General features: G+C 39.1%; 1 protein-coding gene across 30 annotated transcripts in view; it reads left to right on the forward strand.

The window, feature by feature from the left end:
• Positions 1-14,168, forward strand: part of SLC10A7 (solute carrier family 10 member 7) — a 312,501-nt gene that overhangs the window by 134,206 nt on the left and 164,127 nt on the right. Inside the window, exon 5 of one of the 30 annotated variants that reach the window (XM_055550431.1) lies at positions 4,996-5,780. The exons of 28 other annotated variants lie outside the window; for them this stretch is intronic. Coding sequence is in view for 1 of the 2 variants with exons in the window: in XM_055550417.1 (XP_055406392.1) it covers positions 4,996-5,028 (33 nt within the window). In the remaining variant the exon portion in view is untranslated. Of the gene's footprint in view, positions 1-4,995; positions 5,781-14,168 lie in introns of those variants that run through there. One more of the 30 variants, XM_055550417.1, reaches the window with a different exon arrangement.

Raw genomic sequence — 14,168 nt, forward strand, 5'->3', positions numbered from 1 at the left:
GCCTCCTTTTTTTTATTATTATTATGTTCTCTGGGACATCCTATAGAAACAGAATTTTGTGCTGATTAGGCAAGATGAAGTCAAGTCTGACTTAAAAAGAAAGATGAGGTCATATGCTATCTTCATATGAGTCTGGCAAGCAAGATTGGTAATAACCAATACCACTGCAAGTACTTCACTGAAGACTTCTTCTTCGGTTTATTCTCACAGTGATGTCAGTGAATTCATCCTCTGTAAAAAAAAAGAAAATGCTTACAGTATCAGTTTGTTCATTGTAACTACCAGGCAAAATATACACAAGGATGTTTTTATTTTATGTATAAAGAATTCTTGCAGATAAAGAAGAAACAAATACATATACCAGGAGGAAAATGAGCAAAGATCTTTAATTCTCACTCACAGAGGAACCACCATGGCTGAGCAATAAACCTAGGAGATGTACAACCACACTGCCAATCAGTGCAAATGAAAATGTTTTTCCATCTATAAAATTAGGAAGGTTGAACAAGATTGACAAGACCTATTATTGGCAAGACTGGAAACACTTAGCAATACACACTCTTGGTAGGTGTGTATGTAGATACAGTGTTTTTAGATGGTAATTTTACAGTGTGAAGCAAAATTGAAAACACTTAAAAATAATAACAGAAACACTTAAAAATAATAACAGCAGGGCATTCCCTGGTGGTCCAGTGGAAGGAATCCACCTTGCAATGTGAGCAATCCAGGTTCAATATCTGTTCAGGGAACTTAGATCCCACATACTGCAGAGCAACTAAGCTAATGTGTCTCAACTACTGAGCTCACACCACAGCTGGAGAGTCCAGGCACAGCCACAGAGATCCCACACGACGCAATAAGATTCCACGAGCCGTGACTAAGACCTGGCGCAGCCAAGTACATAAATCAACCTTTACTTATTTATTATTGTTGCACACAGTAATACCAGCTATCAAAGCTGCCCTGAACTTGGAGCTATTGCTAAACATTTAGTAGGTATTATGTTTGTATTATATTTGTCCTAACAGTAAAACTTAAAGTGTTAGTGTTCTTCTCTCCCCCACATTGATACAATTATTAAGTGATGAAGTCAAGATTTGAACTTACATCTTTCCAGCTTCAGATTCCACAATGATAAACCATTTTGTTGTTCAGCCTACTCTTGGTCAGTTCCAATTCTCAGAATTTCTGTCAGAAGGACAATCGTCAATGCCAAAGTTGTACATGTAAGAATGTTACAGACCTTCATATTTAGGTACTAAGTATTTCCTGGTGGCTCAGTGGTAAAGAATCTGCCTGCCAATGCAGGAGATGCGGGTTCAGTCCCTGACCCAGGAAGATCCCCTGCAGAAGGCATTAGCAACCCACTCCAGTATTCTTGCCTGGGAAATCCCCTGGACAGAAGAGCTTGGCAAGCTACAGTCCATGGAGTGGCAAAAGAGTCGGACACAACTTAGCAACCAAACAACAACAAATCCATGCACCTACATGAAATGTCAGTTCAGTTCAGTTCAGTTCAGTCGCTCAGTCATGTCCGACTCTTTGCGACCCCATGAATCGCAGCACACCAAGCCTCCCTGTCCATCACCAACTCCCGGAGTTCACCCAGACTCACATCCATCGAGTCAGTGATGCCATCCAGCCATCTCATCCTCTGTCGTCCCCTTCTTCTGCCATCCCCAATCCCTCCCAGCATCAGAATCTTTTCCAATGAGTCAACTCTTTGCATGAGGTGGCCAAAGTATTGGAGTTTCAGCTTTAGCATCATTCCTTCCAAAGAAATCCCAGGGCTGATCTCCTTCAGCATGGACTTGGTTGGATTTCCTTGCAGCCCAAGGGACTCTCAAGAGTCTTCTCCAACACCACAGTTCAAAAGCATCAATTCTTCGGCACTCAGCCTTCTTCATAGTCCAACTCTCACATCCATACATGACCACAGGAAAAACCATAGCCTTGACTAGATGAACTTTTGTTGGCAAAGTAATATCTCTGCTTTTTCATATGCTATCTAGGTTGGTCATAACTTTCCTTCCAAGGAGTAAGCGTCTTTTAATTTCATGGCTGCAGTCACCATCTGCTGTGATTTTGGAGCCCAGAAAAATAAAGTCTGACACTGTTTCCACTGTTTCCCCATCTATTTCCCATGAAGTGATAGGACCAGATGCCAGTTTTGGCATATTCAAGGCAGTTAGCTAGAACCAAGACCATTATATAAATTTGGGAACCTAAGAAGTGCCCCCTCAGTGAAAGAAGTACTAGAAAAACCCCTACTTCTTGGCCAGGATAAGTGATAGTGTTGTCCTAGGCTGGGAGTTAGAATGGAAGAAAAAGAATGTCTTGTGAACCATGGAAATTCCAAGCCTGTTCTTTAGATGGTTCTGAGATATGAATTTATACTATTTTTATGGGCCCAGAAATTAATGTAAAAGCTTGTTTCAGATTGGAGCTCTGGAAAGAGAGAATTCTTTTGAATTAGTGAGATATAATCCCTAGATAGAAGTTCACCGAGTCCCAAGTAGAAAAAATATAAATACGTCAAAATTAAACTTCAGTACACTCCAGACCACTGCACTCCCAACCATTACTAGCGGTACTAGCAAACACTTATTCAGTGCCATTTTGTGCCAGATTATCCCCAAAGAACTTTGTATACATATTAACTCACTTGTTTATGGATAGTAACTCACAATGATTTTATTGAAGAGGAAAATAAGGTACAAAGAAGTTACTAAATTTTCTTAAGGTCACTCAGCTACTATGTGGCCAGGCCGAGATCTGAACCCAGATAATCTAGCTCCCAAGTTTGTGCTCTTAACCTCTGCACGTAGTGCTCAAGGAGAAAAATCTTCAAAACAATCAGAGAGAAAAGACAGCTTTCTGAAGCAACAACCACAGCTAGTCTCGCAGCAGACTTCTCTAAAGCAGTGAGAGAAGACAAAATATAATGGAGTATCTTCACTTGCTGTGAGAAAGTGATGTGCCCTGTGCCCCGCTGCCCCCGCCCGAGATTATTCACAAATAATCGTTCAAGAGCGAGGCTGGGTTCTTCTTCCTGTCCTCCTATTCCTCTTCCTTTCCTTGTCTTTTTCTTTCTTCCTCCTATTTTTCTTTAAAATGTAATTTGGGTTCCCTTCCCTCCCGTTGAGGCAGCCGGGGTTGGGGTGACCTGTGGATCCAGGACTAAAGAGGTGGTCAGAACCAAGAGGGTCAGTCAGTGGTCGAGCTGAGGAGATTTTGGGTGGGAGGTAAGACTGAGGGGGTCATCAAGGCTGGCAGGGCCAGGATATTGATTGCATGCAGTGGGTATGAGGACATGAATAAACTGAGGATAACTAGTGCTCAGAAATGTATGATATCACTTATATGTGAAATTGGGGGGAAAAAAACCTAATGAATATAACAACAAAAAAGAAAAGACTCAGGTATAGAGAACCAATTAGTGGTGACCACTGGGGAAAGAGAAGGAGGAAGGGGCAAGGTAGGGGTAAGGGGTTAAGAGATATAAGCTGTTATGTATCAAATAAGCTATAAAGACATATTGTACAGCACATGGAGTAGAGCCAGTATTTTGTATTAATGGAATATTTAACCTTTAAAAATTGTGAATCACTATTCTGTACACCTATAACATATAAACTATACATCAACTATACTTCAATTTAAACAAGTGAAAAAAAAAAGTCATGAGACCATGTCAGAAGTTACACAGGAGCCGACCTGAAAGGACATAATAATTCTAGATTAATTCTAATAAATCTATAATTATTTTAGCATCAAAATAAATGGTAGTAGAAGAGTATACCACACTGAATAAAATAGGAACCCAGGGGTCCATACTGATATAAATAAGTGACTCAGCTAATCGATGAGAAGAATCCCAGGCTATGAACTTTTATAAATTAAAAAAATGATGGCATTAGAAAATTGCCACTTGGCAACTATTATAGAAGCAATACTAATAATTGATTTAGGCATGAATCATCCATGGAGGTTAAAAGTAGCTCATGAAAGTTAATAAAGGAAGAGCATGGCAGTACTCTCAAAGTATTTTAATTAACAAGGGAATGGTAACTTCACTGATGAGAAGCCTAGAAGACACCACCTTTAAACCAAATGAGCAAAGTGAACATCCCCAATAATGGGGCAAATAGACATCATTGCTGCTGGGCGTGGTATACTGAGAAGAGTGTAGCGTCACTTGGGACACATTCCTGTGAAAATGCCTCACCTGCATTTAATCACGAGAATGACACAGACAAACCCAAACAGAGGCAAACAGAAATAACTGGGCTGTACGCTTCAAAAAATACCAAGGTTATGAAAAAGCATAGGAAGATTAAGGAATAGTTCCAGATAAGCAGCCAAGTACAAATATATAATTCTAGACTGGGATAGTTGGTGAGATTTGATGGGACTGGATTTGATGGTAGATGGTAATATTATTATCAAGATAATTTCCTGATTCAGCATGTTTTACTGTAGTTATATCCCTGGAGAAGGAAATGGCAACCCACTGCAGTATTCTTGCCTGGAAAATCCCATGGACAGAGGAGCCTGGCGGGCCATGGTCCATAGGGTCACAGGGAGTCGGACATGAATGAAGCGACTAAGCACACACACACGCGCTGTAGTTATATAGGGGAGAGTCCTTGTTTTTTAGGAGGTACACACTGAAGTGGGCTTGCCTTGTGGCTCAGCTGGTAAAGAGTCTGCCTGCAATGCGGGAGACCTGGATTCCATCCCTGGGTTGGGAAGATCACTCCAGTATTCTGGCCTAGAGAATTCCATGGACTGTATAGTCCATGGGGTCACAGAGAGTCAGACAGGACTGAGCGACTTTCACTCAACTCACACGCTAAAGTATTAATGGTGTATCACACCTTCAACTTACTCTGAGTATAATGATTGTGGGTTGTGCTTGCGCATCCACGTGTGTGTGTTTATTCTTCTTTTGTGTAGTTTTGTAGATGTCAATTTTTATTTCATTCTAAACAGGCCTACAGGCTTCCCTGCTGGCTCAGCTGGTAAAGAAACTGTGTGTAATGCAGGAAATCCAGGTTTGATCCCAGGGTCAGGAAGATAGATCTCCTGGACAAGGAAATGGCAACCCCCGCCCCAGTATTCTTGCCTCAGAAATCCCATGTACAGAGGAGCCTGGCGGTCTACAGTCCATGGGGGGTCACAAAAGAGTCGGACATGACTGAGTGCGTAACACACACACACAACAGGCCAACATGCTGTGTAATTATTACCCTTTAACCCGGTTTCTAAAAATGGTTCACAAAACTTCTCTTGGCCTAGTTTTTTGTTGGTGGTTGTCGCATTTTCTGGACTGCACTGGGTCTTTGTCGCAGTGCAGGCTTCTCTAGTTGTGGAGCGTGGGCCCCAGAGCACACGAGTTCTGCAGTTGTGGCAGAAGACTTCTCAAGCTGCAGCGTGCCCGCCCTCTAGTTGTGGCTTGCCATGTGAGATCTTAGTTCCCCGACCAGGGATTGAATTTGTGTCCCTTGCACTGGAAGGCAGATTTTTAACCACTGGACCACCAGGAAAGTCCATTGATCTAGTTTTAGCTACTTGACTTTTGCAATCTCAACAAAAAATGGTGATTCACAGCACCCCAAATCACAACTTCATTATACAGTTTTTACTGATTATTTTCATGTAATTTCTTTTGATTTATTCACTTTGTAATTTTATTTGTTTCTAACTTTTAATTGAAATATAGTTGATGTATAAGTCCCTAGTTTCTAATTAATATATTTTAAGCATATGTAATCCACTCCATGGTGTTTTATAATGAGAAAATAATGATATTTAGAGTCAGAAAAATTTTGCTTCATGTAGCAATTGTGCTTCTATCTAGCTGCTTGAATGTGGGCAAAATTCTCATCTTTTGGGGGGTCACAGTTTCCTCATCGGTAGGCAGCTCAGGATTGTTGTCAGGAACAGATATGGAAACATGAAAAGTCTAAGTGGAGCTGCTGGCATGTAAGAGGAGTGCAAACTAAGCATTGTCCTCCCTTAATTCATTCTTTTCTCTCACCAAAAGCATCCACACAAGCCTCTCGGGCATAGGGAAATACAAAGCTTATTAAGAGACCATAGGAAAGGGCCCCGTCCTTGCCCTTTTGTTCATATTTGGCTTCTCTCCTGTAGCTGATTCTTGCCTTTATTTCCGTAATTAAGTCATCCATCATCATCCAGAAGATGAATCAAGCCAGACGGTGACCACAGGTTGGGGGGAGGATGGGAACAGCACAGAGAAGGTGAGGGGATTGCCGAGCACCTCGGGTTACTGGGGGCCAGCAGCCCATCTTGTGAGGGCGATCAGACGGAGTGCAGTCTTTCCAGTACGGGGACTGTTAGCTCTGCTGTTACAGCAGCTTACAATCCCTAAGAAAAATACTGATTGATCGTGACCAAATGACTGTCTGATTCTTCTCTCTGGCTCCTTACTCAGCAAGCCAATTTTAGCTGTTTCTAGTCTTGGGGACCTTCAGTGTTTACAATTTCTTTCCTTTCAGTGGGACTTTCATTTTTCCTTTGTTTTCCTTAGGGTATTTTTTTTATTTCTCACCCTCTTTACATGGCCTATATGTAAATATATATTCCCTAAATGTCAACATACATTTTACACAATCTTTATTACATGTTAGTTCATTTCTGTTTCCTTGGTATTCCTTCACTTCTGTTTTTAATATTTGTGGGAAATGAACTGGGTAAAGATGGTCAAAAGTACGAACATCCACTTGAAAAGTCTTAAGAAAAAAAATCTATAGATCTGCAAGGCCAGACTGATAACTGTTGTAATGTGCGTGGAGACTAGGGACTCTTCATGACAGCCTGTCTGCTCATCTGTCTGTCATCAGACATAAAGGACAGTAAGTCTAGTGAGACCTTAAGCTTAGCCTGTGTTTTTTTTTTTTTTTATCCAATTTCCACAAGTCAAGGGTTAGGGTTCTGCTCCCTATCAAAGAGCTCAAGTGCTGAAATTCCAAGCTCATATCTTAAAAAAAATTGAGATATAATTTCTTTACAATATTGTGTTAGTTTCAGTTATACAGCAAAGTGATTCAGATATGTGTGTGTGTGTGTATATATAATTTTTTAGATTCTTTTCTATTATATTACAAAATATTGAATATAGTTGCCTGTGCTGTACAGTAAATCCTTGTTGTTGATCTATTTTATTTTATAGTAGATTGTATCTGTTAATCCCAAACTCCTAATGTATCTTTCCTATTTACCTTTGCCCTTTGTTTGTTCATTTTGATATTTGGCAAAACTAATACAGTTATGAAAAGTTTAAAAATAAAATAAAATTAAAAAAAAAAAAGAAAGCAAATCATAAGTTTATTTTCTATGTCTGTGAGTGTTTCTGTTTTGTAAATAAGTTCATTTGTATCATTGTCTTAGATTCCACACATAAGTGATATTATATGGCATTTGTCTTTGATATGCTTTATTTAGTATGATAATCTCTAGGTCCATCCATGTTTCTGCAAATGGCCTTATTTCATTCTTTTTTTAAATGGCTAATACTCATTATGTATATGTGCCACATCTTTATCCATTCATCTGTTGGATATTTAGGTTGCTTCCATGTCTTGGTTATTGTAAATAGTGCTGCTATGAACACGGGGGTGCATGTATCTTTTTAAATTAGAATCTTCTCTGGATATATGCCCAGGAGTGGGAGTGTTGGATCATGTGGTAGCTCTATTTTTAGTTTCTTAAGGAACCTCCATACTGTTCTCCATAGTGGCAGTACCAATTTATATTCCCACCAACGGTGGAGCAAGGTTCCTTTTTCCCCACACCCTTTCCAGCATTTATCATTTGTAGACTTTTTGTTGATGGCCATCCTGACAGTTGTGAGGTGTTACCTCATTGTATGAATAGTTTTGGTTTCAAGCCCATGTCCTTCGTTCTCTTCTGATTCCTGCCACAGTAGGCATCCTGCATCTAGTAGATGTTTAATAAATGTTTCAACAAGTATTTTTTGTTTTTTTTTTTTTTTTTTTAAATGTTTTTTATTTTTTATTTATTTATTTATTTATTTATTTATTTTTTTTAATTTTATTTTATTTTTAAACTTTACATAACTGTATTAGATTTGCCAAATATCAAAATGAATCCGCCACAGGTATACATGTGTTCCCCATCCTGAACCCTCCTCCCTCCTCCCTCCCCATTCCATCCCTCTGGGTCGTCCCAGTGCACCAGCCCCAAGCATCCAGTATCGTGCATCGAACCTGGACTGGCATCTCATTTCATACATGATATTTTACATGTTTCAATGCCATTCTCCCAAATCTTCCCACCCTCTCCCTCTCCCACAGAGTCCATAAGACTGTTCTATACATCAGTGTCTCTTTTGCTGTCTCGTACACAGGGTTATTGTTACCATCTTTCTAAATTCCATATATATGCGTTAGTATACTGTATTGGTGTTTTTCTTTCTGGCTTACTTCACTCTGTATAATAGGCTCCAGTTTCATCCACCTCATTAGAACTGATTCAAATGTATTCTTTTTAATGGCTGAATAATACTCCATTGTGTATATGTACCACAGCTTTCTTATCCATTCATCTGCTGATGGACATCTAGGTTGCTTCCAGGTCCTGGCTATTATAAACAGTGCTGCGATGAACATTGGGGTACTCGTGTCTCTTTCCCTTCTGGTTTTCTCAGTGTGTATGCCCAGCAGTGGGATTGCTGGATCATAAGGCATGTCTATTTCCAGTTTTTTAAGGAATCTCCACACTGTTCTCCATAGTGGCTGTACTAGTTTGCATTCCCACCAACAGTGTAAGAGGGTTCCCTTTTCTCCACACCCTCTCCAGCATTTATTACTTGTAGACTTTTGGATCGCAGCCATTCTGACTGGTGTGATATGGTACCTCATAGTGGTTTTGATTTGCATTTCTCTGATAATGAGTGATGTTGAGCATCTTTTCATGTATTTGTTAGCCATCTGTATGTCTTCTTTGGAGAAATGTCTATTTAGTTCTTTGGCCCATTTTTTGATTGGGTCATTTATTTTTCTGGAGTTGAGCTGTAGGAGTTGCTTGTATATTCTCGAGATTAGTTGTTTGTCAGTTGCTTCATTTGCTATTATCTTCTCCCATTCTGAAGGCTGTCTTTTCACCTTGCTAATAGTTTCCTTTGATGTGCAGAAGCTTTTAAGGTTAATTAGGTCCCATTTGTTTATTTTTGCTTTTATTTCCAATATTCTGGGAGGTGGGTCATAGAGGATCCTGCTGTGATGTATGTCAGAGAGTGTTTTGCCTATGTTCTCCTCTAGGAGTTTTATAGTTTCTGGTCTTACATTTAGATCTTTAATCCATTTTGAGTTTATTTTTGTGTATGGTGTTAGAAAGTGTTCTAGTTTCATTCTTTTACAAGTGGTTGACCAGAGTTCCCAGCACCACTTGTTAAAGAGATTGTCTTTAATCCATTGTATATTCTTGCCTCCTTTGTCGAAGATAAGGTGTCCATATGTGCGTGGATTTATCTCTGGGCTTTCTATTTTGTTCCATTGATCTATATTTCTGTCTTTGTGCCAGTACCATACTGTCTTGATAACTGTGGCTTTGTAGTAGAGCCTGAAGTCAGGTAGGTTGATTCCTCCAGTTCCATTCTTCTTTCTCAAGATCGCTTTGGCTATTCGAGGTTTTTTGTTTTTCCATACAAATTGTGAAATTATTTGTTCTAGCTCTGTGAAGAATGCTGTTGGTAGCTTGATAGGGATTGCATTGAATCTATAGATTGCTTTGGGTAGTATACTCATTTTCACTATATTGATTCTTCCAATCCATGAACATGGTATATTTCTCCATCTGTTAGTGTCCTCTTTGATTTCTTTCACCAGTGTTTTATAGTTTTCTATATATAGGTCTTTAGATTCTTTAGGTAGATATATTCCTAAGTATTTTATTCTTTCCGTTGCAATGGTGAATGGAATTGTTTCCTTAATTTCTCTTTCTGTTTTCTCATTATTAGTGTATAGGAATGCAAGGGATTTCTGTGTGTTGATTTTATATCCTGCAACTTTACTATAGTCATTGATTAGTTCTAGTAATTTTCTGGTGGAGTCTTTAGGGTTTTCTATGTAGAGGATCATGTCATCTGCAAACAGTGAGAGCTTTACTTCTTCTTTTCCAATTTGGATTCCTTTTATTTCTTTTTCTGCTCTGATTGCTGTGGCCAAAACTTCCAAAACTATGTTGAATAGTAATGGTGAAAGTGGGCACCCTTGTCTTGTTCCTGACTTTAGAGGAAATGCTTTCAATTTTTCACCATTGAGGATAATGTTTGCTGTGGGTTTGTCATATATAGCTTTTATTATGTTGAGGTATGTTCCTTCTATTCCTGCTTTCTGGAGAGTTTTGATCATAAATGGATGTTGAATTTTGTCAAAGGCTTTCTCTGCATCTATTGAGATAATCATATGGTTTTTATTTTTCAATTTGTTGATGTGGTGTATTACATTGATTGATTTGCGGATATTGAAGAATCCTTGCATCCCTGGGATAAAGCCCACTTGGTCATGGTGTATGATCTTTTTAATGTGTTGTTGGATTCTGATTGCTAGAATTTTGTTAAGGATTTTTGCATCTATGTTCATCAGTGATATTGGCCTGTAGTTTTCTTTTTTTGTGGGATCTTTGTCAGGTTTTGGTATTAGGGTGATGGTGGCCTCATAGAATGAGTTTGGAAGTTTACCATCCTCTGCAATTTTCTGGAAGAGTTTGAGCAGGATAGGTGTTAGCTCTTCTCTAAATTTTTGGTAGAATTCAGGTGTGAAGCCGTCTGGACCTGGGCTTTTGTTTGCTGGAAGATTTTTGATTACAGTTTCAATTTCCGTGCTTGTGATGGGTCTGTTAAGATTTTCTATTTCTTCCTGATCGAGTTTTGGAAAGTTGTACTTTTCTAAGAATTTGTCCATTTCTTCCTCGTTGTCCATTTTATTGGCATATAATTGTTGATAGTAGTCTCTTATGATCCTTTGTATTTCTGTGTTGTCTGTTGTGATCTCTCCATTTTCATTTCTAATTTTATTGATTTGATTTTTCTCCCTTTGTTTCTTGATGAGTCTGGCTAATGGCTTGTCAATTTTATTTATCCTTTCAAAGAACCAGCTTTTGGTTTTGTTGATTTTTGCTATGGTCTCTTTTGTTTCTTTTGCATTTATTTCTGCTCTAATTTTTAAGATTTCTTTCCTTCTACTAACCCTGGGGTTCTTCGTTTCTTCCTTTTCTAGTTGCTTTAGGTGTAGAGTTAGGTTATTTATTTGACTTTTTTCTTGTTTCTTGAGGTGTGCCTGTATTGCTATGAACTTTCCCCTTAGGACTGCTTTTACTGTGTCCCACAGGTTTTGGGTTGTTGTGTTTTCATTTTCATTCGTTTCTATGCAAATTTTGATTTCTTTTTTGATTTCTTCTGTGATTTGTTGGTTATTCAGCAGTGTGTTGTTCAGCCTCCATATGTTGGATTTTTTAATAGTTTTTCTCCTGTAATTGAGATCTAATCTTACTGCATTGTGGTCAGAAAAGATGCTTGGAATGATTTCTATTTTTTTGAATTTACCAAGGCTAGCTTTATGGCCCAGGATGTGATCTATCCTGGAGAAGGTTCCATGTGCACTTGAGAAGAAGGTGAAATTCATTGTTTTGGGATGAAATGTCCTATAGATATCAATTAGGTCTAACTGGTCTATTGTATCATTTAAAGTTTGTGTTTCCTTGTTAATTTTCTGTTTAGTTGATCTATCCATAGGTGTGAGTGGGGTATTAAAGTCTCCCACTATTATTGTGTTATTGTTAATTTCTTCTTTCATACTTGTTAGCATTTGTCTTACATACTGCGGTGCTCCCGTGTTGGGTGCATATATATTTATAATTGTTATATCTTCTTCTTGGATTGATCCTTTGATCATTATGTAGTGACCATCTTTGTCTGTTTTCACAGTCTTTGTTTTAAAGTCTATTTTATCTGATATGAGTATTGCTACTCCTGCTTTCTTTTGGTCCCTATTTGCATGGAAAATCTTTTTCCAGCCCTTCACTTTCAGTCTGTATGTGTCCCCTGTTTTGAGGTGGGTCTCTTGCAGACAACATATGCAGGGGTCTTGTTTTTGTATCCATTCAGCCAGTCTTTGTCTTTTGGTTGGGGCATTCAACCCATTTACGTTTAAGGTAATTACTGATAAGTATGACCCCGTTGCCATTTACTTTATTGTTTTGGGTTCGAATTTATACATAATTTTTGTGTTTCCTGTCTAGAGAATATCCTTTAGTATTTGTTGGAGAGCTGGTTTGGTGGTGCAGAATTCTCTCAGCTTTTGCTTGTCTGAAAAGCTTTTGATTTCTCCTTCATACTTGAATGAGATCCTTGCTGGGTACAATAATCTGGGCTGTAGGTTATTTTCTTTCATCATTTTAAGTATGTCTTGCCATTCCCTCCTGGCTTGAAGAGTTTCTATTGAAAGATCAGCTGTTATCCTTATGGGAATTCCCTTGTGTGTTATTTGTTGTTTTTCCCTTGCTGCTCTTAATATTTGTTCTTTGTGTTTGATCTTTGTTAATTTGATTACTATGTGTCTTGGGGTGTTTCGCCTTGGGTTTATCCTGTTTGGGACTCTCTGGGTTTCTTGGACTTGGGTGATTATTTCCTTCCCCATTTTAGGGAAGTTTTCAACTATTATCTCCTCAAGTATTTTCTCATGGTCTTTCTTTTTGTCTTCTTCTTCTGGGATCCCTATGATTCGAATGTTGTAGCGTTTAATATTGTCCTGGAGGTCTCTGAGATTGTCCTCATTTCTTTTAATTCGTTTTTCTTTTATCCTCTCTGATTCATTTATTTCTACCATTCTATCTTCTAATTCACTAATCCTATCTTCTGCCTCTGTTATTCTACTATTTGTTGCCTCCAGAGTGTTTTTAATTTCACTTATTGCATTATTCATTATATATTGACTCTTTTTTATTTCTTCTAAGTCCTTGTTAAACCTTTCTTGCATCTTCTCAATCCTTGCCTCCAGGCTATTTATCTGTGATTCCATTTTAATTTCAAGATTTTGGATCAATTTCACTATCATTATTCGGAATTCTTTATCAGGTAGATTCCCTATCTCTTCCTCTTTTGTTTGGTTTGGTGGGCATTTATCCTGTTCCTTTATCTGCTGGGTATTCCTCTGTCTCTTCATCTTGTTTAAATTGCTGAGTTTGGGGTGTCCTTTCTGTATTCTGGCAGTTTGTGGAGTTCTCTTTATTGTGGCGTTTCCTCGCTGTGTGTGGGTTTGTACAGGTGGCTTGTCAAGGTTTCCTGGTTAGGGAAGCTTGTGTCGATGTTCTGGTGGATGGAACTGTATTTCTTCTCTCTGGAGTGTAATGAAATGTCCAGTAATGAGTTATGAGATGTCTATGGTTTTGGGGTGACTTTGGGCAGCCTGTATCTTGAAGCTCAGGGCTGTGTTCCTTTGTTGCTGGAGAATTTGCTTGTTATGTCTTTCCCTGGAACTTGTTGGCCCTTGTGTGGTGCTTGGTTTCAGTGTCGGTATGGAGGCGTTTGATGAGCTCCTGTCAATTAATGTTCCTTGGAGTCAGGAGTTCCCTGGAGTCAGGGTTTGGACTTAAGCCTCCTACTTCCAGTTATCGGTCTTAATTTTACAGTAGTTTCAAAACTTCTCCTTCTGTACAGCACCACTGATAAAACATCTACGTTAAAGATGAAAAGTTTCTCTACTGTGAGGGTCACTCAGAGAGGTTCACAGCGTTACATGGAGAAGAGAAGTGGGAGGAGGGAGTTAGAGGTGACCCAAATGAGATGAGGTGGAATCAATAGTGGAGAGAGTGGGCTATCCAGTAGTCACTTCCTTATGTGCACTCCACAACTGGACCGCTCAGAGATGTTCACGGAGTTATACAGGGAAGAGAAGAAGGAGGCAGGAGACAGAGGTGGCCAGAAGGATAAAAGGGGGAAATGAAAAGGAGGGAGACAGATCCAGCCAGTAATCAGTTCCTTAAGTGTTCTCCACCGTCTGGAACACACAGAAATTCACAGGGTTGGGTAGAGTAGAGAGGGGTTAGGGAGGAGATACAGGTGACCTGGTGGAGAAAATGGAGAGTCCAAAGGGAGAGACAGCAGTCAAGCCAGTAATCTC

Source organism: Bubalus kerabau, chromosome 16 (genome assembly GCF_029407905.1).
Source record: "Bubalus kerabau isolate K-KA32 ecotype Philippines breed swamp buffalo chromosome 16, PCC_UOA_SB_1v2, whole genome shotgun sequence".
Classification (NCBI taxonomy): Eukaryota; Metazoa; Chordata; class Mammalia; order Artiodactyla; family Bovidae; genus Bubalus; species Bubalus kerabau.